Source organism: Populus alba, chromosome 3, assembly GCF_005239225.2.
Source record: "Populus alba chromosome 3, ASM523922v2, whole genome shotgun sequence".
In the NCBI taxonomy this organism is placed as follows: domain Eukaryota; kingdom Viridiplantae; phylum Streptophyta; class Magnoliopsida; order Malpighiales; family Salicaceae; genus Populus; species Populus alba.
In genome coordinates this window covers 11,177,007-11,200,089 of record NC_133286.1, presented here as the reverse complement: position 1 = coordinate 11,200,089, position 23,083 = coordinate 11,177,007, and the positions used below count along the sequence as shown (strand labels likewise).

Sequence of the window (23,083 nt, the reverse complement as noted above, 5' to 3'; positions counted from 1 at the left end):
TGGCTTTGAATGTTTTTTCATATGAGATTATATAATCTTTTTTATATCAGAAAATGTTCTTTTTGTACAATCTTTTATTATTATTATTGTTTTCCTTCAAGTTTTAATCAAAATTAAATATAATTAAATGAATAAAATTATGTTTGAGATATTGTTTTATTAGATATTGATCAATTTAATATTTATTTTTGAGTGATATTCTTGCTTTTTATTGTTGATAGAGTTGAGATAATGACTTTTCTTACACTGAACAATTTTATTTTGTTGTATCATTGATTCGTGGAACTTTTTATTTTTTCTAAAGATTGTTTGAGGTCATTGCTCAAGAGCTCCGTTTAATGGAGGTGGCTCCACCACATGCAAGGCTTGACGTGTCACTTTATTCGGTGTAATGAAAATTAGCGAAGTTATAAGAAAAATAAAATTAGTCATTAATTGTTGACTTAAAAAAGAAAAACTGAAATTACTAAGAGCTCCTTTGTTTTCTAGTATTTATTTTTGAAAAAAATTAAAATTTTTATTCTTTTTGTTTTAAATTAGATTTTTTTATGCTCTTAAATTATTTTGATGTATTGATTAAAAAAAATAAAATAAAAATATAATTTTAATATATTTTTAAATAAAAAAGACTTTTAAAAATTGATATAATTTACCATTCAAAATATGTTCATCTGAAACTGAAGGTACATGGTGTTACTTATTGAAAAAGTCAACATGATGCTATGCTAGTGTTACAAGTAGTATTTCTTTTTCTTTTTCCTTTTCTTTTTAGGAGGCTGCCCCCACACCCCTTTGTTAATTACTTCAATAAAATTGAAATTTCGAACCATCACCATTCTTTAATCGTTACGTGTTAACTTAGCTTTTTAGCCACCGTAAGCCGCGGGTTTGTTCTTTGGTTTTTTTTTTTTTTTTTACAGCATAAAAAAATATTTAAATATTAAAAAATTAAATTTAATTAATATATAATAATTAAGATAACGATATATTAGATTAACTCAAATTAATAATAATTAACATATGATTTAGGGTATGAGATTGTAATAAAATCATGGATTCCATGTCAAAACAAATTAAAAATCCTAATTATAATGAATTCAATATAAAAAATAAAATAAAATCAATTAAAAAAAAAACCCGAGTAAACTTACATTGGTGGTTGGTGGTCGACGCAGCGCCGCGGGCTAGACCAAATTTTTTTGGACATAAGAAGAACAAAGTTAAGATAACACTAGAATTTATAAAGAAATAAAAGAAATTTGAAACTTCGAGTCATTGAGTTTAATAAGTTTAGTTAATTTAATAACAAAAAAAAAAAAAGCAACCCTAGTTTAATAACATTAACAACCAAATAAATTGGGAGAATATTCTAAATCAGGTTAGTCTTTCAAAATCATAACTCATGAAATATGAAACTTGGACTCCCAACCAATTTAATGTTAAAGCATAACATGAGAAAAAAAATCAATCTAAAAAACTTGTCAAAGTATAGAAATAACAATAAAAAGAATGACGATCAAACAAGATAGAAAAATAATGAAAGAGGATAGAATAAAAAAATCAATTTTATAAATCATCCCCAATAAAAAAAATAACGATCAAAAGAATAAAGACCAAATATAAAAGATAAAAAAGTAGGAGGATGAAACTAAAAATAATTTTCATTTTGAAATAATTCTTTCAAAAAGAAATTCAATTCAAAAAATAAGAACTAAATCCAATGCGCAAATCAAAGTGGAGGAGAGAGAATGAAGGGAAAAAAAGAAAATCAAACCGGTGCCAAACTATACAGAATCACCATGCATGCATCGTCTAAAAGGGATTTAAGTTATTTTATTATGTAAAAAAGTTATGAAAATATCAAAATATTTCTTAGTAATTCTAAAATGATAAATTGATCTCGTGAAAAGATCATTTTATCTATAATATCAGATATACCATTTTTTTCAAGAATAAAAATATAAATTTAACATTGAGTTACAACACTTTTACCATACCTTTGTTCTTTTTTTTTTCCTTTTTTTGATGTTGTACGCAACCTTGGATGTTAATTATTCATGTCTCATCTACGTTTCTTTCCTTTGACTTTTTTCCCGTATTCCCTTGTTAACCCCATGCTTGGCATTTAAAAAAATAAACACTGATGGGATGCATACGTATATTTGTTCTGTTCTGGTGTACTCCTTAAAAAATAACGTCTCATTCATCAAATACGTAGGGAGAAATAAAGAAGCTTTATTAATGTGAAGCTATGAACAGACCCACTAACCAATGGATCAGAAACAAGGCAGCACCCCCCAGCTAGAAGACAAATCAAGGGTTCTTAAATTTCATAAGCTACTCTCTCTATATATATATATTACCTCTGTATTGCAATCTGACTAAGAAAACTTAACAATAATTCAGTTTTATATCCTTTTGCGACCTACAAAATACTCTGCAATCAAAAGCTATTATTCTTTTCCTTTTCTTTCTCATCTTCTTCCTGCTCTTCTAGCATATGATCAATGGCTGTAACATGCTTTTCTTCTCCTCACATCCCCGTTCAAAACTCAGGACCTGTTTTGGAGCCTGTAAGGAAATCTCGGATGCTTAAACAGAGTAGTCATGTTCTACTCAAGAAAGCACCTACACTTTTAGTCAGATCCTCCTTCAAAGACAAGGTATTATTATTCCTGTACACACTTGTATCTTGTCTTGCGTGTTTCTTGTCATTCAACTAAACGGAAGTGGATTCATGATCATTGAAACATTGTTTGCTGATAACTTTCTGGTCAACTTCTAACAGGTTTTCGAGAATCAAGCCGAGGGCATAGTTTGTTATAGAGATGACAGTGGGGAGATAATTTGTGAAGGATTAGATGAAGGCCCTCGTTTTCACCATCCTCTTCCAAGTTCATCGGTATCATATCATTCAAGGTTTCATTTTTCTCACCCAAGCAAGTAGCATACTGTAATTTGATACAAAAATATTATGATGCATAAAAAATACCTTGATTGACTTTAGGGATGCTGAGATCATCAATCTTCTTCAACAAGGATTGCATCAGATTGTTGGTGGCGGCGAGTTTAACGATGCTGACAATGGTGTTATTGCTGCGCAAGAGGACTGCAATCAGAATGGTTTTAACAGATTTTGCTGATCAATGACCACTTGTAAATTCCACCAAAACTGAAAAGAAAAGCACGTCTTCAATCACAAAATGTAAATAGCTAGCACAAAGCACTTGTCTATATGTTGAAGCATTTCCTTTTTCTCTTTTCCATTATGCGTTATCAATATTTCAGTTTTCTCCCATTTGCTTGCTCTTTTTTCTTTCCTGAAGTGAATATGTATGTATGCGCACTCGCCCTCGAGAAGCAGCTTCCTAGAACGGATACTAATCCTGTTTCAAAGCTATATGAGTGAAATAGTAGGACCTATGAAAAATCACCCCTTGATCATTCGCAACCGCCTTAGGTAATGGAAACTGTGAAGCCAAAAAACATTTTCATTTTTTTTTGAAAACATGTGTCACCGTGAAAACAAACATGGCCTTTATTCACCTCAACCCTTGGTATTTCACCTCAACGCTATCATTAAATTGACGAGATTTGCCAAAAGTGAAGCACAAGAAACGAACCTTAGAAAACATTGGACATGATTCTTGAGCAAACAACTCAATCTCAACCTGGTAACTTTCAAGTATGTTGCAACTCACGTTCATTAACGTCCCAACAAATTATAATGCAAAAAATGAAAAAAAGAAATCATTATTCCAAAGCATAAGAATGGCCTTTGCACAAAGTGCTTTGCCAAATAAACCAGGACATTCATCATGGAGACGAAGTGAACTCATTTGTTATGCTAGAAATCAAACAATTTGAATATCTAAAAAAAAAAGAGAAAAAACCATGCATCAGAGCATCCACAGAAAGATTTGAATATGGTTGTACCAAGGTAGAATGATGAAACTGTGAATCGGCAGATCATATGGCACGCAATTACTAAAACAGAGCTCGTTACACCCAACGTTCAACTTGCAACACATTTATATAATTGGCTCTATTTCAGTAAAGTAATCTAAAGGGTCATTATGCTACAACGCAGAAAAAGGGCGCCTCGATCCACAGAGATCAGAATGGCCAACGAGGCTGGACAGACATTTACTGCCAGACATATCCCTATTCCCACCTCCTTAATTCCTCACAAAGTACCAGGCTACCTTGAGTCTTTTCAAGGAAAATCAGCAAATTGTGTGAAGAGAGAGAGAGATCCAACCATGGAAACATAGACCAAAAAACACTGAATATGATTGAGAATGAATATCAAAATCAGCACTAAAATACAAGACGTAATATTAATTCGAAATACATATACAAGTTGCAATGTTAAGATTTTTTTTTTTTTTTTTTTCCGATTTCAAGGAAGGTCATCCAATATTATACCCCCAACCGAATCTCATGGCTATGACAGCCTTGTTCTGCATTTCCTAATAAATAATTATAAGCTTCTCTTCTTAACTAAAGTTACAGCAGTAATTTCTATAAAACAAAAATAAAAAATAAAAAATGAAAGGAAAAATTAAGAATGAGAGAAAAATTGTGGGAAGATCCCAAAATTCAAGTTTAAATGTACAAGAACACGGACCCACAATATCAGTCAACTGAAGTCGCACCTTGTGTGTTCTCTTCGCCAAAATCAGATTGGGATTTACTTAGAATGATAGTGGGAGGGGACCATTGATCTGGGACCATCAGAAAATAGGTCGTCATCGCTTTCCTGAACCTCTTCTTATATTGCTTCGGAGAAATAACAGTTGGTGTAGCATTCCTTGGACCGCCAAGTATGCCTGAAGCCTTGACCCATGTTTCCAAATGCTTGTCCCATGTATACTGCCTCATGAAATCAATTATCCCAAGTACTAACTCGTGCTTCTCTTCATCCACCCCAACCAATAATGAGTAATCCATTACATCAATCGCCTGCAGTTTTGCAACAATGACAAATTAAAAATGGACAACAAAGACTTTTCAGATTCAAATGCTGAATAATCAAAGCCAGCTAGATACTTTCGATGAAAAAAGAATATAGATATGTAAGGAAAGAATGAAAGAAACAGAGATTTGAAACTTACTGCAAGAAAAGCAGTGTCATTCCAGACAGCTCTTTCCAGCACCCGCTTTGCCTTGTTTCCCACAAAAATGGGAGAGGTCGGCATTGCTTCAATCAAGTTCTGATCTAGCAGAACCTTGTTGCTCCCACTAGAATCTGGATTATACCGTGACCGGGAAGATCCTTTAAGATCATAAAGGCGGGTCACTTTCCTCCTAAATAGAAGGTTTTCCATAACTAGAACGTCCATCTTCGTTTCTTTCCCACTTTTCAGAAGCTTCGATGTAACCTTTCAACATAAAAAAAAAAAGCAGCAATAAGTTGCCTGCAACATATTTAATAACTTTTACGAAGTTCATGCAGGATCCCCATCATTAGCTGCAAAAGTGACAAAGGCTAGGATTCTCAAAAGTTTTACTCCTTTCAACCACTTTTTACAGCTATTTTCATAGGAATGAATGACAGACAACACAAAGACAGTCTATAAAAGAGTTGAGAACTTCAAAAACAAAAATCAAGAACATTTTAGCCTAGTTTGCATTTGAGTCTCAAGAATAAGCACCTGATAAATTCCCAAAATCTTTGCCAGGCATGTTGGACTTCTTGTTCTAATTGCCTCAGAGAGATACTTGAAGTAAGCAGGAGCAAATTTTATAAACGACTCCAATTCTGTTTTTGTGACTTGTTTGATGATAAAGCGATCATCCAAGGTTTTTGCAAAGAAGACATTGCTCTTGCCACCTTGAGCTCCCCACTTCTTACAACGACTAAGAGACCTTATATAATCAAGTTCAGATGGACAACATATCCTCCTTAAGGCTTCAAACCGTTTTGCATAGTAGCATGTCACGGAATATCTTGCCTTACCAACTGGGCTGTCATCTCCAAAAGAAACTCTGGCATGCAAAGCCTTTGTGTAGGAGAGTGGGTCCAAAATCGAAGAGCCACGTGATCCAGACACGGATAAGATGCTCTCATCTGTAGATCCAAAACTTCTATAAGAATCAAAACTTGTTTCATCGAAAGAGTGGAACATCATATCAGATAAACTTAAGAATGGACTGAATTCTCCAGATTCTTTTACTCTTTCCCCCTCATCAGTTAGTTGGGCATGGTATTCTTGCGATACTAAAGCATAAGATATAAGACTTGTGGGTTCATCGTCGTATACAGGAATGACCGTGTCATTCACACCCACAGGCAGAAGCAGCCTAGCCTGATCTTGGAATTTCAACTTCCTAAAGGATGATATATAGACAGGGTTATACTCCCTCAGTCTATCAAGCTTCTCAGAGCTTGTTAAACAATTATTGTTGAACGGACGATAGAAATTCAAGAAGGGCATTCTTAGCCAGCTCATAGAATCTTCCATGTTATCAGGGTCCTTGGTAGAAAATGCAGGTGAAGGAGAATAGCACACTTTGGATCCAACTTGGTCTTCGACATGGCCCTCCAAACCTACCCCCTCCAACCCTACAGCTGTGGTTGAAGACTCTTCCATAGCTGAATCAGAAAGCCTACTATTATCATCCTTAAATGTCCCACTTCCAGGTTGGTTCTCACCTGTCCATGCAGCATCAAGGGTATCTGATAGATTTGCCATGACAGGATCCTGTCCATCAGAAAGGGTCCTAAAAAAATTTCCACCAGATTCCTTAACGTCAGATAGATCACGGGCAAGCATAGCAGCAAAAGGAGTAGCTTGGCCTCTTTCATGACTGGGACCTTGACAAACATCTATTTCTTGACCAACTGCATCACATTGGTTTGTGTTGCTACCAAAGCCTCCTTGCTGGTTAGAGGCTTTAAGCAGCTTGGCATCAACATTTTCCTCAATGAGCTTACCACTATTAGCTGGCCCTAGTGGTTTCTCCTCCTGTCCTGAAGTTGAACTGTTTGAAACATCATGGAAGCTGTTGTTATCTAAACTGGCTGCATAGACCAGGCGGTTGTCCCACATGTAAGACTGGAATAGTAACTGTCTCCGCAGTCTGTTGATCTCAAGAATGTCAATAACAGATTGCCCATTTTTCAATTCCTTGTTCAAGACTTTGTGGAGTGACTCCTGAAATAATAACAAGGACAGTTTAAACTACAAGCATTTTTCTACAATACTTTCACACATAAAAAATTGAGAAGAAAAAATTCTGAAAATTTGTAGAAACCACAAGATGCAACAGATTTAATATTACTCCCAACTATATGCACTTTTTTACACACAATTTGATAAAAATACCTGCGAGGAAAAAAAATATTTCTAAGAGAACTTTATAGAAGCCAGAAGATGCTTTCCGTAGTTATATGGATGTGAACTACAAAGGCAGACAAGATAATTCACAAAATGAAAAGGATAAAAAATAATATACTAATATTAAAAACACTTTTTACCAAATGACAACGCCTTTTGTGTGTAGAGATTTGTTAATTATTCTATTCCATAATTGTGATTCCATTAAAAAAATGTGGCAAAATTCCCTTTCAATGATTTGAAAGCAAATTTCAGCAAAAGTTAAGTATCTCTAGCATTACATGAATTAAAATTATTGGCTAATCCTGGTTACAGGAAAGTAACAGAATTAGGGCAGAGTTTGTACTTAAATGTGACTTAAAGAGTCCCTATTCACATGATAAGTGTCCAAAATGGCTCACATATGATGCTTGTGTAACTAAAGACTAGAAGATCAGCATGCATAGAAAGCCTCACCTCAAACTCCGCCTTCTCCTTTTGCAACATCGATTCAAATTCTGCAATTTGGCATCTTGATTCAGGGAGTTTCATGCCACTGTTATTTTGCTCAATCTTACATCGTTTCTCTGATATTTGACTAAGAGCATTGAGCACTTCAGAAAAAAGAAGCTCTGCCTGATTGACCACCTGTTAATAAGACAATTAAATCACCCATATACAGGAGTAAGATAATGAAAAGTCCAAAAGGGGGATCACTGCACCTCATCTGTTTCTTTCTGCATCCACTCTTGATTCTCAGAGCTGAAATCAACTTTCGGGGGAGGAAGGTACACAGAGAGAACATTAATCGATGCATATCGAAAGCAAGCAACCATTTTCCCGAAACTGCACATGTAAAGGCAGTGTGAGAGTGAGAAGACTTGTTAACAAAGTTGAATGCCTCCTTTTCTGCTCCTATACACTAGCATTCAATGCCGAATGGACATACTTAGGCACACAAGCTTGATAATCATATAGATCAATAAATTCAGTAAATATACAAGAACATTGAAGAAAGCAGTATTTTAGCAGATATAACCCGACACGGTCCTGATTGACATCTTGCTTAATATTGTCTATAAAATAATTCTCAGTATTAGATCCTGCATAAATGCCATGATTGCTTTATTTTCACAACACGTAGCGACTGTAGACAATATGAATTCATATGATTACTTACAGAATAACATGATGAAGAGATTAACAAAATTACCCATAGAAACGAAGACAATCCCTATGGAGAGAATGACCACAGCTTGCCACCCTGCTTGCAGCTGCATGATTTGAAAAACTAAGCTCCAAAAATTTCCCAAAAGATAAACCCCAGGCAGCATCTGACATTACTACTCTACGAGTAGCCGGAGGAAAACGATTGATCCGTGGACACATCAGGCATCTGTGCCACATCCAGATTTTTCCATCCTTTTCACCTGGTAAGAGTATTTCCGGTAGCTTCTTAACAGATATAGTGAGGGTTCCTTGCCTGTGAGTATAACAATGAACATGTGCTTCTGATGGCATCTCACAAGAACGGCAGCTGTAACTCTGAGAATAATTAATCTGTCAAGTTCAAAATGTAATAGCTGTTTCCACATAACAAATTTGAGAGAGAGAATTTACCTGGTCAAATAAATGGTCACGTAAAAACCGACCCAAAGGTTTGTCAAAGTTCCCATAGTATTTGAAACGGATGAGATGGGACCTCTCACAGACAGTCCCCTTCCATACACACCGGGAAGACAAGGAAACCAAAATGCTCTGATGATCAGAAGGAGAGGGAGGAAACTCTTCTTTTAAAGGTTCTGACTCTTCAAGGTTCCTTCTAGAATCTTGTTGTGCAGATGATACCTCTGAACTGTGTGGATGAGTTGCGATTATTTCATTGAAATCACTCTGGGAAAAGTTCATTGCAACACCATCTGAAGACCCAAAACCATTAATATTAAGTTGATCACCAATGGCAGCCAAACCATCATCAACCGGAGCAATTTCAGCCACCAGAGAATCTCCAGAATCCATTTTGTTTTTGTCCTCAAATGTTTGGTAAGAATCTGATACAACTTTCACCGTATAAGGAAAAGCAGAAAGAAATTCAGTTGAATTGAGGCGACATTGGGTGAATTCTGAGGATTGAGTGCTGAGACCATCTGCTGCTTGTACTTTGTCAACAGATGAACTGATTATGGTTGGGACCAGACTAGCAGTAGGGGCGCTGTTGGATCTTTGTGGTTCATTGCTAGATTGCAGTCCTTGAGGTTTTTCATTGGCAGCAATAGTGAATCCAGGTACAGTTGATATGGATCTCTCAATTCTTGATGGTTTATCTGGAAGTGCAACGGTTAGTGGAGAGTTCAACGGGAGTTCTGGTAGAGTGGCTCCTTCATCAGCGAGAAAAGAAGTCTCCAAAGCCAGGTGATATGCTGCAAAAACACCATATTGGACCACATGTTTCACTTTCTTCAACTCATCCCCATTGGCGCCTCTAAGTAAAATCTGGGAAAACAGAAATGAAAGGTTAAATACAACTTCCCAGCAATGAAATTGAAAGCAGCCTGCAAAATCAAAGAACTGTTATATCAATGACATAGCTAGTAGCTACAAAATTTGCACAGGTGCATGCAGCCGGGACCACCACTCATTGCATAATCCAACCAAGATAATTTCCTGAACAGTAACTCTGAAATTTTTTTCAACTGCATTACAACGTGTAAAATCACCAGAGTAGATAAAGCATCGATCAGCCAAAAAACAATGCAATTCAGAAACCTAATTAAGTGTCCATCAAATCTTTTAACCTCAGCAATTTCTTGTAAAATGATACTAAATATGGTATTATCATCATCTAAGTTTCAGGGACTTACCGTAAAACCCAATGGCTTTGGGCAGCCTTCAAAATACATTAATGTCTTCACCAGTTTTTTCCCACTATGCCCAGCAGTACCAAGATCTTCCAAAATTCTCTCCACATGGAACTTCTCACAGTACCCCAACTTTGGGGAAGAGAGATGATCAACTGAAGGAACAATTTGAGCACCTGTACAGCGGGCTATACGTTCTAAAAGTGGCCTCTTGATATTAAGAACAAGAGATATGTCTTTAGCAAGAAGGTATTCCTGTGCATGTCGCGATACTGAATTCTCCACTAAAAGGACATCAGGGTTGTGTGCATCTATCTTTGCCACTGCCATCTTCAAATGGTCCATTTCCTAGATAATGATACAAAACTAATAAGAAACCAAAAAAAAAAAAGGAAAATAAAAATAAAGTTCAAGCAAAAGCACGAAATTGAGAGCAGTGAGGAAGAAACTAAAGCATGAAGGCTGAGAAGGATGTTTAACAATCAGAACCTGCTGTAATAGAGTATCCAAACTTGACAGGTGATTAGAAACTCGCTGGTACTCAAGAGCCCCTCCGAGGATCAATAATCGAGGTTTCTCAATTTTTGAAGTCATTCGACGATGAGCAATGTTTTTCTTACAAACAACTCCTCTGACCACCATACTAGAAGAAGATAAATCAAATCAAAGCAGGTAAAAGGAAACTTATGAAAACTGCAACAAGAAAATCTAAGCAGGTAAAAAGAAACTTATAAAAACTGCAACAAGAAATGCAGACAAAAATAAATCCACTTTTAAAAGAAAATGCCTTTTCGAATGCAGCTATACGAACTTAAAACAAGCAAGTATGAAATGGCATCGCAGCCTTTCACCATGATCATCAATGAAGCGAGAAATCCATATTGAGGAGTTATCTAAAAAAAATGTGGAACAGGGTGGCCTATAGATGGAAATGAAAATGAAGGTAGCAACTACCTCTCACAGCGGCGTCCAGAAGCAATGCATTTTACTTTCACATATCCACCAGGGTCCATTCCTCCACCTTTGCTTGTATCTGGCTTTAATAGAGTAGCAGCCTCCCATGACAAAGATGTGATGATCTCCAACCAGCTCTCTTTATCATTTTCATCTCCCACAGGAACATTCTCAACCTGTAACAGTTGAGATACCAAAGCTCTAAAATGCCCATCAACCACATTCTTCATAACCTTCTTGCGCTCCTCACCTGACCTATCTCTGTTACGAAATTCTCCACTTCCAAAACTGCCGGAGGAACGTAAATATCCCCACTCTCCAGCAGCATCCTTGTCGTCGTCGTCATCTTCAAATAAACCAACTTCCCTCTCATCTTCTTCATCTTCTGGCTCTGGAGGGAGCCAGAGTGCTCCATTGTTCTCAAAATCCACAGGTTCGGTGTCACCATCTCCTCCACTATACATAGAGGAAGGTGCTTCACATTCATCATCCATCTCATGTTCATCCTTTTTCCTTAGCTGTGACCTTCCTTCCAAATTCTGTGAACCAAAACTGTGGTTTAATGGAGAGCTGCTTAAACTTTTTGGGTCAAAAGTTTCTCCATCAAGATGACCCTTGGGAGATCCACCATCATTACCCATGTCGTCAAACTCAACTTGAGGATAGTAATCATTGACCTGTGGAAATTGCCTTGTTTCAGAATCAGACCGATATGCACCATACTCGTCGTCGTCATCATCACTTCTGGTGCCAAAGCAGAATTAAGGATTTAATAATTAATAGAACATCTTACAAATTACTAGTACTATCATGCTTGTGAACAGAGATAAGTCTAAGACTCAAGTCTCTGCCAGGGTCTGATCTTGGCATGCTGAAACATAAGTAAAAGATCTTTTCATCTTTGAGTGCAAAAAGGTTAGTTCTTTCAGCTTGACAAGCCATTGCATGTAAACATATGTCAACAGACCCAGGTTGCTGCCATCGGAGCTAAGGATCTTTTATCTTTGTGGAGTAAAAAGAGTTAATTCTTTTGGCTTGAGATGCCATTACATGAACATATGACAACAAACCTAGACAGCAACATGTAATATTGGATGATCATAAAGGAATCACTAACCGCTATCCTCTAAAAAATAACCACTCTCACTGGCTTATAAATGGCACATGGATTTCTTCAACCTCTGCCTTGACAAAAGTACACTAGATTGTTATCTTTCTATACATTTCTGATGCAGGCACCAAATAACAGCTGTATATGAAGTGCTAAAAGGAGATAATCAACAGACCTGTTCATAGAAAACGTATATCCATCTGGAGTTCTATACTCTATGCCAGCAACAGGGTCTTTGCTCTTAGCTGATGCCACTTCCCCTTGCTTATCAGAACTGGTCTCCATTTCAGATGCTTGAGGGCTGAGACTGGAACTGGTCTGAGCTTGCTGATTAGGCTTAACTAAGTATGGCATGGAGCCAAGAGTGATGCTACTACTGTTAGCTGTGCCGCTAGATCTAGTGCTGATAAAACTTGCTGCAGAAGGTGAAGTACTAAAATCCAGGCAGGGACCCTGGATTCCATCATCAGAAGTAGCTAAACCTTGCTGCCATTGCCTGAAACAATAATTACACACCCGAATCTTCTCCCACTCTTCCCGAGCAGACCCTGGATCACAAGATGGAACAGGAACTGAGTTGGCTGTACACTTGGCACAGAAAACTCGGCCACAAAGTCGACAATGATGTCTGCGATTAAATACTGTAAATTGAGAATCACACTCGTAGCATACCCTACAACTCTGATCGGGCATCCAAAAATCCCTTGACACGCTAGCAGGCTCAGAGCGCCAAGGGATCCAGGATTTCAAAAGGCGAATTAGCTCAGAGGACGTCTTGTCAGAAGATTCCATCTAAATCCAATCCCTACTGCCCCGTTCATTATGCTATACTCATTTGACACTCCTAACCAACTAGCAATATTAAAAAAATCTCATCTTCAATTATTCGTTTCATCAAACCAAGAAACAACACCAATTATTAATGTCATCACTAAACAACCAGTCACAAAAATCCCCCTAAACAATCCGAAATTCAAAGAAACCACTCCCACCTCCAATAACCTCAAACATGCAGTTCCAACTTCTTTATCACTCCTCAACCCAAAAATGACCTACAAACAACTAGCCCAGATCAAGAAACACCCTATTCACTCACGAAAAAAACACTAAATTAAAGATACACAGAAGCTAAAAACTGCCAAAAAAAAAACCCTTCCAAAACGATCTCAATCAGTACAATTTACATAAAAAACCTCAACTTTTGAAGGAAAAAAACACCCAACCAGCCCTTTTCAACTAAATTGATCAAATCCAAAACCCCAAACAGAACTAACACGTGTCTGCCTCTAATCTTTCCTTATAGAGAGAAGAAAAGAAGGGTGTGATTGAATGACACAATACAATACCTTGATAGAAAAGAAAATACAGACTTGATTACTATTACCTTGAAAAAGACAATCAACAACAACAGCATAAGATCTTGTTCTCCAAGAGATTTATGACACGTAGTCAAATCAATCCGTGACAAAAAGGGTAGGTGCTGATTTGCAATAGAAAGGGGAAAAAGAAAAGCCTGGCTGTCTACCCAGATAGCGATTCTCTAAAAGAAGCAATCCAATTTTTTATGATCCTGCAAAATCATCATCATCTATCTCTTCCTCTCCTCTTTCTTGTATTATACATATATAAACAAAGCTGCTCCATTTAATGGCATGAGAGAATAATAAATAACTACATAAATGAAAAATCAAAGAGCACCTGGAATTGGAAATAAATAATAAATGTGTGTTGAGTATATGATCAAACAATCTTTCAATATCCAGCTATGTACTGTAATTGTAGTTCATTCACATACGAAATTGTATAATATATATATATATATATATACACATACACACACACACTCCTATCAAATAAATTATTTTATTTTTATTTTTTGAATTAAGTAATAATGAAAACTTATAAATAAAGGTTTTCTTTTTTCTATGGCTAAGATAAACAGCTTCTTGGTTGATAAAAAAATAAAAAAATAAATGGGTTTTTTATGCTGTAAAAAGAAAAGTTCAAGAATGCCCTCAAATTTGAGTCACGGAGGGAAGGAGTGGGTGGGCAAGTGCCAGAAAGATTGTGGATAAGAAGGGATAGATAGGTATTTGGCCTTTGACTTTTTTTTTCTTCTCAAAACGCGTTTTTTTATTTTTTGCTTCTTGCTGACGTCTTGCAGGCCATTTTTATCCGGGAAGCAAAGAATGTTTGTTTTTTTTTTTAATGCTGATAATAATAATAATTATTAGTGTCATTATATAGAAACAATTATATATTCGTCCTTTTGTTCTCTCAAATTCATGAATTAAGTTCCTATCCTTTTAATTTTTTTTTATTTAATGTGAGTATATGAACAGCTTGCATGTATTTCAATTAATTTCATAAGTTCTAAAATTAATAATCATGTAAGTCTTCAATGACCATTATATTAACAACATAAAACTCGAAACTAAAATTATAAAAAAACAAAAATTTTAATCTCAAATTTTCATCAGTGATTACCTACTAGATAATTGATATCTTTGCAATTTTGTTTATCCCATTTAGTGTCGTTGTTTTTTTGTACCCTTATTCTGTAACGTGGCTCTTAAACATACCAAAAGAAAATTTAATTTGGACATGCTAGAATATTAATTTTCGTTTTTTCTCGTTTTGTAGTACAACATACAGATAAATGTTTTAATTTTTTTTCTAAACAACCTTTTTTTTCTTAAAAATTAGAAATATAAAATAAATTACGGTTTAAAACATAATATAAATTTATTTTCTGCCGTTGAAATAATAATAAAAAGGAAACAGGACTTCAAATGAATCTATTCCTCCACCCCTAAAACTCTCCCTCATCTCCAAATCTCCTTTATTATTATTATTATTATTATTATTATTATTATGAAATTCAAGAGCATTAAATATCAAAATCATAAAGATGTTTACAGCAATAACTACACTGACAGAAAATTTGAGCTTCATGAATCCATTCACCAATAGACTCAGGGCAGGCTGGGGGTTGGCTGCATCAACCCGTAAGATCAACCAAGTCTATCCCTAACTTTTTTTTATTTAAATTTTAAAGTTAATATTTTTAAAAATATATTAATTTTTTCTGAATGTACAGAAATACATTCTTAAAATCATATAATAAAAAAATAGTTTTGATTGACATTTTTTTGAGGATACAACTCTTCACGTTAATATTTACTATATTTATCAATTTTTTTCAGAACGTTTGTGAAAAGTTCACAGCTAAGCAAACGCGTAAGCAAATCATGTATCTTGTTTCAGATAGATTTTCCTTTTCCCCTTATAGAGGAATTGATGTTGTTTTGAGGAAATCCCGGCAAATTACACTTATATTTTATGATTTTCAGACTAGAAACTAGAAAGTCACAAAATTCCTCAAAATGCCCTTGAAACTCAGCCGAATGTCTTACAAAATTTGAGGGCAAGAAGGGATATCTGTTGAACTTTGAGGATGTAAGTTAGGTATTGACTAACTGGTAGCATGTTCTCCAAGTTTCTCGTGGAAGTGTTTTTCTTCGAATATTGTGTTTAAGGTTTCTTTTTTCATTTTTCTTCAAATATTCTTTAATGTGTTTTCTACATGTCTATTTTTTATTCCTGAGTTTAAGAGGAGAGATAAAATTATAAAAAAATAATGAAGGGGAAAGAAAATTGTTAGTTAACCAAAAGCAGTAATAAAATAAGTTGTTTTTGGTGTTAATGAGTTTTATTTAATAATAAGAGTTTTATTAAATATCTTTTATCTTGTTAAAAAAATAGATTGGGCTCGCCAAAGTTTTTTTTCAAACTTAATTTTATATTTTCAAACTAATTTAGAAGTGTTTTAAGCTTAGAGATTAGTTTACTTAGATCAAGAGAATTTTTGTTATGTGTTTTTAAATTAAAAATAATTATTTTATCCTAAAAATCCAACCTTAATTTCCCAACATTTAGTCATAAACTTGGCATTCATAAGACGCGTTAATCTATTTTTTTTTTTAAAAGATAGATGATATGTTGTAAGCCTCTTGGGTTAGGAAAGAAAAAAAAAACGATCAGGTGCTGGTCAAACTCGATAAGCCACCCATGGCCAGCTACATGGCCTTTGTTCTGTAGCCCATTGTGATTTTTTAAATTGTATAACTAAATATCATTAAAATAAAAAAATAAAAAATATATTAAGAACATTATTTTACTAATACTATTTAATTTATGTTTAGTTTTTGAATATCAAGTTCACAATAAAAAAAAAATTGTCAAGCAAAAAACCTTGTTCATAGTAAAGCAAAAAATAACTTGTTCATAGTGCTCACATATTTTTTTGTGTTAAAAATAATTTTTAATTCAATCCATAATGAAGGGAAAGCATTAGCTAGTACATTTGTTATATTACCTATATTCATAAATTCTTTATCTTACTTTTACTGTATATGTAACATGCGCAACCTTTCACATTTCACTTTACATCACTAATCATTGTTAAACAAAACATTAAATCATTTTATAATATAATTTAGAACTTATTTGATATTATAATAAAAATTATTTTTTAAAGTGTTTTTTACATGAAAATGTTTCAAAATAATTTTTTATTTTTATTTTTTTAAATTTATTTTTTACATTAACATACCAAAACAATAGTAAAAATATATATATATATATATATAATATTTAAAACAAAAGAAAAAATTAAGTATTTAAAAAGCAATTTTTTTTTTTAAAAAAAAAACAAACCATTTCTTAGAATATCAATTATCAATCAAGTTCACCAGAGAATCCTCTCCTATTTTTTCTATTGATAAAAGCAGCCGTGAAAAGGAAAAGCTAATCCTTTTTGAGATCTTAAGTTCGGGTCTTTCATTTGAGTTTTTTTTTTTTTTTAAATAGCAGTGGCAAAATATTGCACAGTTTGTGTAGAGATGCAGGTTGAATTTGTGCCTCTGGTTTTTTTTTTTTTATTCCTTCCTTCTAGCGCGCGATATATATATATATATATATTGATATTGATGTGTGTGATACACACACTAGTATTTTTATTATATTATAATTATAATTTTATAATAATATACTATAAAACTTGTGGGATTTTCACCGTGCTTTTGTAAAATTTTATTTTTTTAATTTGATCCTTAAACTTTGTTTTTTTTGGGTGATTTAGTCCTATTCAATGAGCAATTAATTTCAAATTTTTTATGAAATTATGGGATTGAAAGAGGGGGTACTGAAATGAAAAACGAGATAAACATGGATGATATACTATAAGTTTTGAAAAAATATACTTTGGCTACTTTTTGGTTCCTGATTGAAAGAGGAGAGAGAGAGGGATTGTGAGATCCCAGTGGTAAAGAGAAACTTGCTATTGACACCAATTTAGACCACCAAAATAGAAGATTTTTGTGTCAAATTGTTCCATTTGATGAGAAAAGTTCATATTAGGTGTTTTTGTACCTTGAAAGTTCATGAAAAATAAATCTGAGCTCAGGTTGATTTTTTATTTCGGGTTGAGTTCGATTTTTTGGGTGGTTTTTTGAGGTCATGGATAGGTTTATCATGGTTTCTAAAATGTTTTTATAGGTGTTTTGGATTAAAAAAAGGATTGAAAAACAAGTTTTTAGATCAAAAGATCATAGGTCCTAATTTTCAAACCATCACGGTGGTTGAAATTTGGGTAAAACAGGTGACGCATTGACTATGTTTCTTTCTTTTTTATAAATGCACATATTAAAAAAAAAAAAAAGGGACTGGTCACGTGGGCTTGGCGAGCCCGTGTGTGGGCCATGGTTATATGGGCTAGGCGGGCTAGCTTGCTTTCTCAAGCCTAGCAGTGCGTGACCCTTTTTTCCCCTAATTTTTTAATTTGTGCTTTTTAAAAAAAAAAGTTAATTACATTTATATTAATACCTCTTCTTTCTTTTATTTTGTTTAGAAGTCATCTTTTAAATAATATTGATATTTTGATTATGCGTTTAAATTTTGAAGAGTTTTTTATGATTCATCTATGATTTTGTTTTTATCTTTTGTATAGACAAATTATGTTTTTGAAAATAATAAATATTTATTTTTAGATGATATTTTTAATATGTGTAGCTTTACATGTTATTTTTTTTTTTTATTTTATTCAATTTATTTTTTGAGATTAAATATCTTAATCTACATTCGTCTCTTGATTTTTCAAGTTTTGTTTTTAGGTATCATTAATAATTATTTATTTATCAATTTACATAATTCTTAATTTATTTAATTACATGTGTTTATAAACTTTTTAATTTATTATAACTATAAAAAAATTTGAAGAAACCAACATATATACTTTTTGATAAAAATTAAAAATATTTGAACCGCAATTAAGCGCAGCTCAAGTACCTAGTTATATATATAAATCATGTCAGGTGGGTTTTTAACCGGAGAGTCCAGGGATGGAAGCTACCCAGGGAAGACATGGGGGCACAACCCCTCAAAGTTTATTTTAGTAGTTATAATTGTATGAGTTATTGAATTATGCCCTGAAGAATTATAGATTAGGCTCTTCGAAATGTTTGTAAAATCAAAGTGTATGGATTTAGATATTTTTTTATTTGATGTATATTGGAATCATTTGTATGAGAGAAAAAAATATAATGAAATTGTTTTATTAGGTAACACACTAAATTAAAATCATTTTATACATGATCACTAGAATATTTAATATAAATAAAATATTAATTTAATAGTAATTAGAAAACTATTATCTTAAATAATAATTAATAGGTTAATATTTTGAAACGTTTTCGAAATCATCCAATAAAAAATAACTTTTGTTTTTGGGCAAAACATCACCATTTCTTTATTTTTTATACAATATTATTTCATTATCTTTATTTTTTAGAAGATTATTTCATTATATTTTACCAAAATTTATTTAAATAAAATAACTAAAATTATTTTTTAAAATATTATTCCATTAAATACCATTTATCTCTGAATTTATTTTTCATATGAGATTATGATATTTGTTTTATGATATTAGCAAGTGCTTTTTTATACCGGTATACATGATTTTTTCTTCTTTAACATTAATCAAAATTAATTAAATAAAAAGAGTTGATTTTTTTTTATGTAGATATTGTTTCATTAGATACCAATCAATTTAATTGTTATTTTCGAATGAGATTGCTAAAAATAAAGGTATTTAATCTCATTTCAATCATTATAATGGGATTAAAGTTAACTAAATATAAAAATTGAGGGACCATATTGTAATAGATAGAGAAGAAAAAAAAAGAAATAGGTTGGGACAATAACCAAATAGGAGATAGAAAAGAAAAGTAAAGAAAAAAAAAAAAAAAGATACCAAAGACATATGAAGCTTGGATGACAACACCTTTAGAATCATTAGAAAGATCTCTATGAGACGAATCCATAGACACCAAGAAAAATCAACTTTAAAGTTGGCGTGAGTCACACATGTAGTTTAAAGGTGGTGACATTGTCAATTATTAGTGTGTGTAACACACTTGTTAACATAAAAGTTTTTGACCTGCTAGTTAATGTTTCATAAGCACCAACAACAAGAAAAAAAAAGCTAGCATGTGGATCACATATGCCATACACAAAAAAATCAAATTGATTGGAAGCACGGGCTGGACCCATGCCTTTACTCAGATTATGCTATTTTTATAAATAAATTTTGGGTTTTGTTATTTAGCTAAATATTTTTCGCCCACTATACTATTTTTCAAAAATAAAAAACTCATTTCATTCTCCAAAATAAATCTATCACATTATCTGGGAAATAAATACTCCACTCAAGGTTTCACAAGTAAAAGCCAAATTAAATTAAATTAAATTAAAAGTTAGATGAGATCAATATTTTATTGTGCACATACTTACATTTTATTGTGGATCCGCATGGTAAAATTATCATATTACTCTTACCAAGAAAAACCAATTAATTGAACCTTAAAGGTGATTCAGTCTTTTTAATGGAACACATTAGTCATTGTCAAATTGAACATGGTTAATTTATTCTTCTCAAGTTTTTGAAGTAATGTAGAATTACTAAACAACCCTTAAAAAGCAAGAAAAGTTACCCTCCTAATTTGATTTTATTTTCTTTTTGTTTGAAACTTGGTCCTTATTCTTTTCAATTCTATTTTTTTTTTCTTTTTGATTCTTTATTTTGTTGAATTTGTTCCTTCAAATTTATCCTAATTATTTTGAGTGGATGAAGATTTGACATTACAATTTTTTTTAGGTTTGCCTATTAATATGCATTCGGCCTCATGACCGGTGGCATATATTTGAAAGATTAGATTGAGTTTGCTCTGGTTTTTTTTAATTCCATCCCTCAACATTGGGTTGGTTGGAGATTAACATTCACTATTTTTTTTTTATTGGGTTATCTCGATCTTATATTTTAGGTTATGAATTTAACAAGTTAACTAGGGTTGACTTGTGTTTTTTTTTTTTTTTGCGTTGCTTTTCTTGTGTTTTTTTAGTTTTACCCATCAATATTAGATTGGTTTGAGAATTGAGCTTTATAATCTTATTTAATTTGCTTTTAACAAGTTTATCATGATCTCACAACTAGGTTACAGATCTAACGTGCTAGCTCAAGTAGACTCAACTCAATTTCTTTTTTATTTTATTTTATTTTTTTATTTTTTCATTCAATATTTTATTTACTGGGAATTGAGATTTTTTTTAATTTGATTATTTCATTCTCATTTAATTTTTACATTGTTAACAAATAAGGTTATTGAAACCTTTTAAGAATATTATAAAGATATATTTTTATAATATTGACAAACGTTTATCTTTTCGTATTGAATTATTGTTGATTTTTTTAATATCTTTTTTTTAATCATATTATTAAATTAGCGGAGGTTATTAAACTCAATCGAGTCAATAACCAAAATCTTTTTTTTTTTTTTTTGTTTTTTTAAAACATTTACATTGTTTTAACATTTTTTTTATATTAAAAAAAAATAAATTGACTGATGGTAAAGCGCGAGCCACCTATATATCAAGCTTTAAGCCAAGTTGATGCTTAAAATGGTTAAAAAAAAGAAGAAGAATAAAACTGTATTTAAATATGAGGTCCATAAGTTGCCACCTTCAATTTCAAAGCAACCATAGACGCACGCAGAGAGAGACATATAAACTTTTTCACCATTATTTAATTAATTCAGTTTTATATATATCATATTATGTCGCTGTTGTTCATGCAAATGGGTGGATGCATTTTTCTTTACACGTTGTCGACGGCTAGTCTCTATCAATACCTTAATAAATCTATGCTTTTTCATGCAATCAACATATAAGCCTTTTAATCTCAAAGACATTAATTTGGCTTAATTAGCGAAGTTAATGTTAGAACATGTTTCCTTTTAATCTCAAAAACATTAATTTGGCTTAATTAGCGAAGTTAATGTTAGAACATGTTTCCTTTTAATCTCAAAAACATTTAATTAGCAAAGTTAATGCTATAACTTGTTTTTAAAAACATGGTTGCTAAGTATATTTATTGTAAATTTAAAACTAGCTAGTATCTACTTTATTTTAGAGTTAAAATTTTGTTTGAAATTATTTTTTTAATAAAAGTAATTTAAAATGAAACAATAACTTTATTAAAATAAATTATGGATAAATAAAAAATTACTCTTTAAAAATCTTTAAAAATCTTTGATTGATATGTTTTATAAATTCAAAAATCCTTCATTTCACATTAAAAGATTATAGGATTTTCTAACTTATATATGAGACGTATTATACTAAAGTTTTTTAAATATAAAAATCTTTTAGGTATGCTTTGGGCTTAAGCTACAAATATATGCTTGCTGCATGAGCTTGAATATGAATTTACTATAAAATAATTTTTAAGCCTATAAATGAATTATTTTTTGCCGGCACTGGAAATAGATGTTGAACTAGTTATATGACCCCTGCGATACTGTGGTCATTTTTTTTGCATAAAAATTATAAAAAAAACTAAGATTTTAAAATCTTGGTTTTTCTACAAAGCTATACTCAAGAATCTTGGGTTTGGCTGCAACGCTTGACCTAAAAGTAATATTAATAATATTAATAATAACATTAAACTTGCATGACCCAAGTTTAAATGAGCATGACTGCAACACCGGACCCAAGAATATTGGATGTAGGTCTGGCTATAAGGTCGTGTCATAAAAGTGTGATAATTAAATAGATTAATTAAAAAAAATAAAGAAAAAAAATCAACAAGAAGAAAAAAACTAATGAAAAAAAAGAAAAAAATTGAATTAATTGGCTTAATCCTTTAAACCAGGTTATCCCAAAAAATCTAGGATTCTTATCATGAAAGTTTGATAACTAAATGGTTTACCCAGAATTAAATGAGTTAACCCATCAAACCACGTTAACCCGTTAAGCCTTAGATACGTGTCATGAAAGTCTGATAATTAAATAGAAAGAAAACTAACTTTAACAAACTATACTAAATGAAAAAAATAATTAAAAAAAATCCGGGTTAACTCGTCAAATCAGGTTAACCCACCAAACCCGGGACCCGTATCATGAAAATCTAATAACTAAATAAAAAAAATTAAAATTAACAAACTAAATCAAACAAAAAAAATTCATTAAAAAATAAACTAAAAAAAATAGTTATATAATAATATAATATAATATAATATAATAATTAATAAGTAAATATATTAAAGAAGGAAAGTAAAAGGCGTGAGAAAGCTATAGTAGTTTTGCCACACTTTTTAGAGTATTACTTAATAGGGAGTGTTCTTTGCTCATTTTCCTTGTGTTTTTGAGCTTAAGTTCTGGTGCGATATATTGATTTTAATTATTCTTTTGGTTCATAGATTTTTTTTTTAAATGCATCC

The 23,083-nt window shown here is 32.3% G+C and overlaps 2 protein-coding genes across 6 annotated transcripts; one reads left to right on the top strand and one right to left on the bottom strand.

Annotated features, from left to right (window-relative positions):
• Nucleotides 1–2,213: 2,213 nt before the first annotated feature.
• Nucleotides 2,214–14,072, bottom strand: LOC118038019 (1-phosphatidylinositol-3-phosphate 5-kinase FAB1B). Of its 5 annotated transcripts, none has more exons than XM_035044254.2 (13): nucleotides 13,630–14,071; nucleotides 12,421–13,297; nucleotides 11,135–11,878; nucleotides 10,670–10,823; nucleotides 10,184–10,528; nucleotides 8,943–9,815; nucleotides 8,536–8,867; nucleotides 8,045–8,168; nucleotides 7,800–7,970; nucleotides 5,658–7,160; nucleotides 5,118–5,384; nucleotides 4,659–4,965; nucleotides 2,214–3,172 (listed from the first exon to the last, which is right to left on the bottom strand). In XM_035044254.2, exons 2-13 carry the CDS (start codon nucleotides 13,035–13,037, stop codon nucleotides 3,144–3,146), a joined length of 5,466 nt encoding a protein of 1,821 aa, XP_034900145.1. In that variant the 5' UTR covers nucleotides 13,038–13,297; nucleotides 13,630–14,071; the 3' UTR covers nucleotides 2,214–3,143. The 5 variants fall into 5 exon arrangements, with proteins under 5 accessions (XP_034900145.1, XP_034900149.1, XP_034900148.1 ...); XM_035044258.2 differs by having other exon boundaries at nucleotides 12,421–12,793; nucleotides 12,918–14,069; XM_035044257.2 differs by having other exon boundaries at nucleotides 12,421–12,793; nucleotides 13,630–14,069.
• LOC118038020 (uncharacterized) lies at nucleotides 2,508–3,298 on the top strand. The gene is made up of 3 exons (XM_035044259.2): nucleotides 2,508–2,663; nucleotides 2,789–2,919; nucleotides 3,008–3,298. Exons 1-3 carry the CDS (start codon nucleotides 2,508–2,510, stop codon nucleotides 3,141–3,143), a joined length of 423 nt encoding a protein of 140 aa, XP_034900150.1. The 3' UTR covers nucleotides 3,144–3,298.
• Nucleotides 14,073–23,083: the final 9,011 nt, after the last annotated feature.

Coding starts and splice junctions, on each gene's coding strand:
- LOC118038020 (XM_035044259.2), top strand. CDS start 2,508: ATGGCTGTAACATGCTTTTCTTCTCCTCACATCCCCGTTCAAAACTCA. Junction 2,664..2,788: donor GATCCTCCTTCAAAGACAAG/GTATTATTATTC, acceptor AACTTCTAACAG/GTTTTCGAGAATCAAGCCGA. Junction 2,920..3,007: donor TCGGTATCATATCATTCAAG/GTTTCATTTTTC, acceptor GATTGACTTTAG/GGATGCTGAGATCATCAATC.
- LOC118038019 (XM_035044253.2), bottom strand. CDS start 13,037: ATGGAATCTTCTGACAAGACGTCCTCTGAGCTAATTCGCCTTTTGAAA. Junction 10,824..11,134: donor TCTGGACGCCGCTGTGAGAG/GTAGTTGCTACC, acceptor ATCTTCTTCTAG/TATGGTGGTCAGAGGAGTTG. Junction 7,971..8,044: donor TGCAGAAAGAAACAGATGAG/GTGCAGTGATCC, acceptor TCTTATTAACAG/GTGGTCAATCAGGCAGAGCT.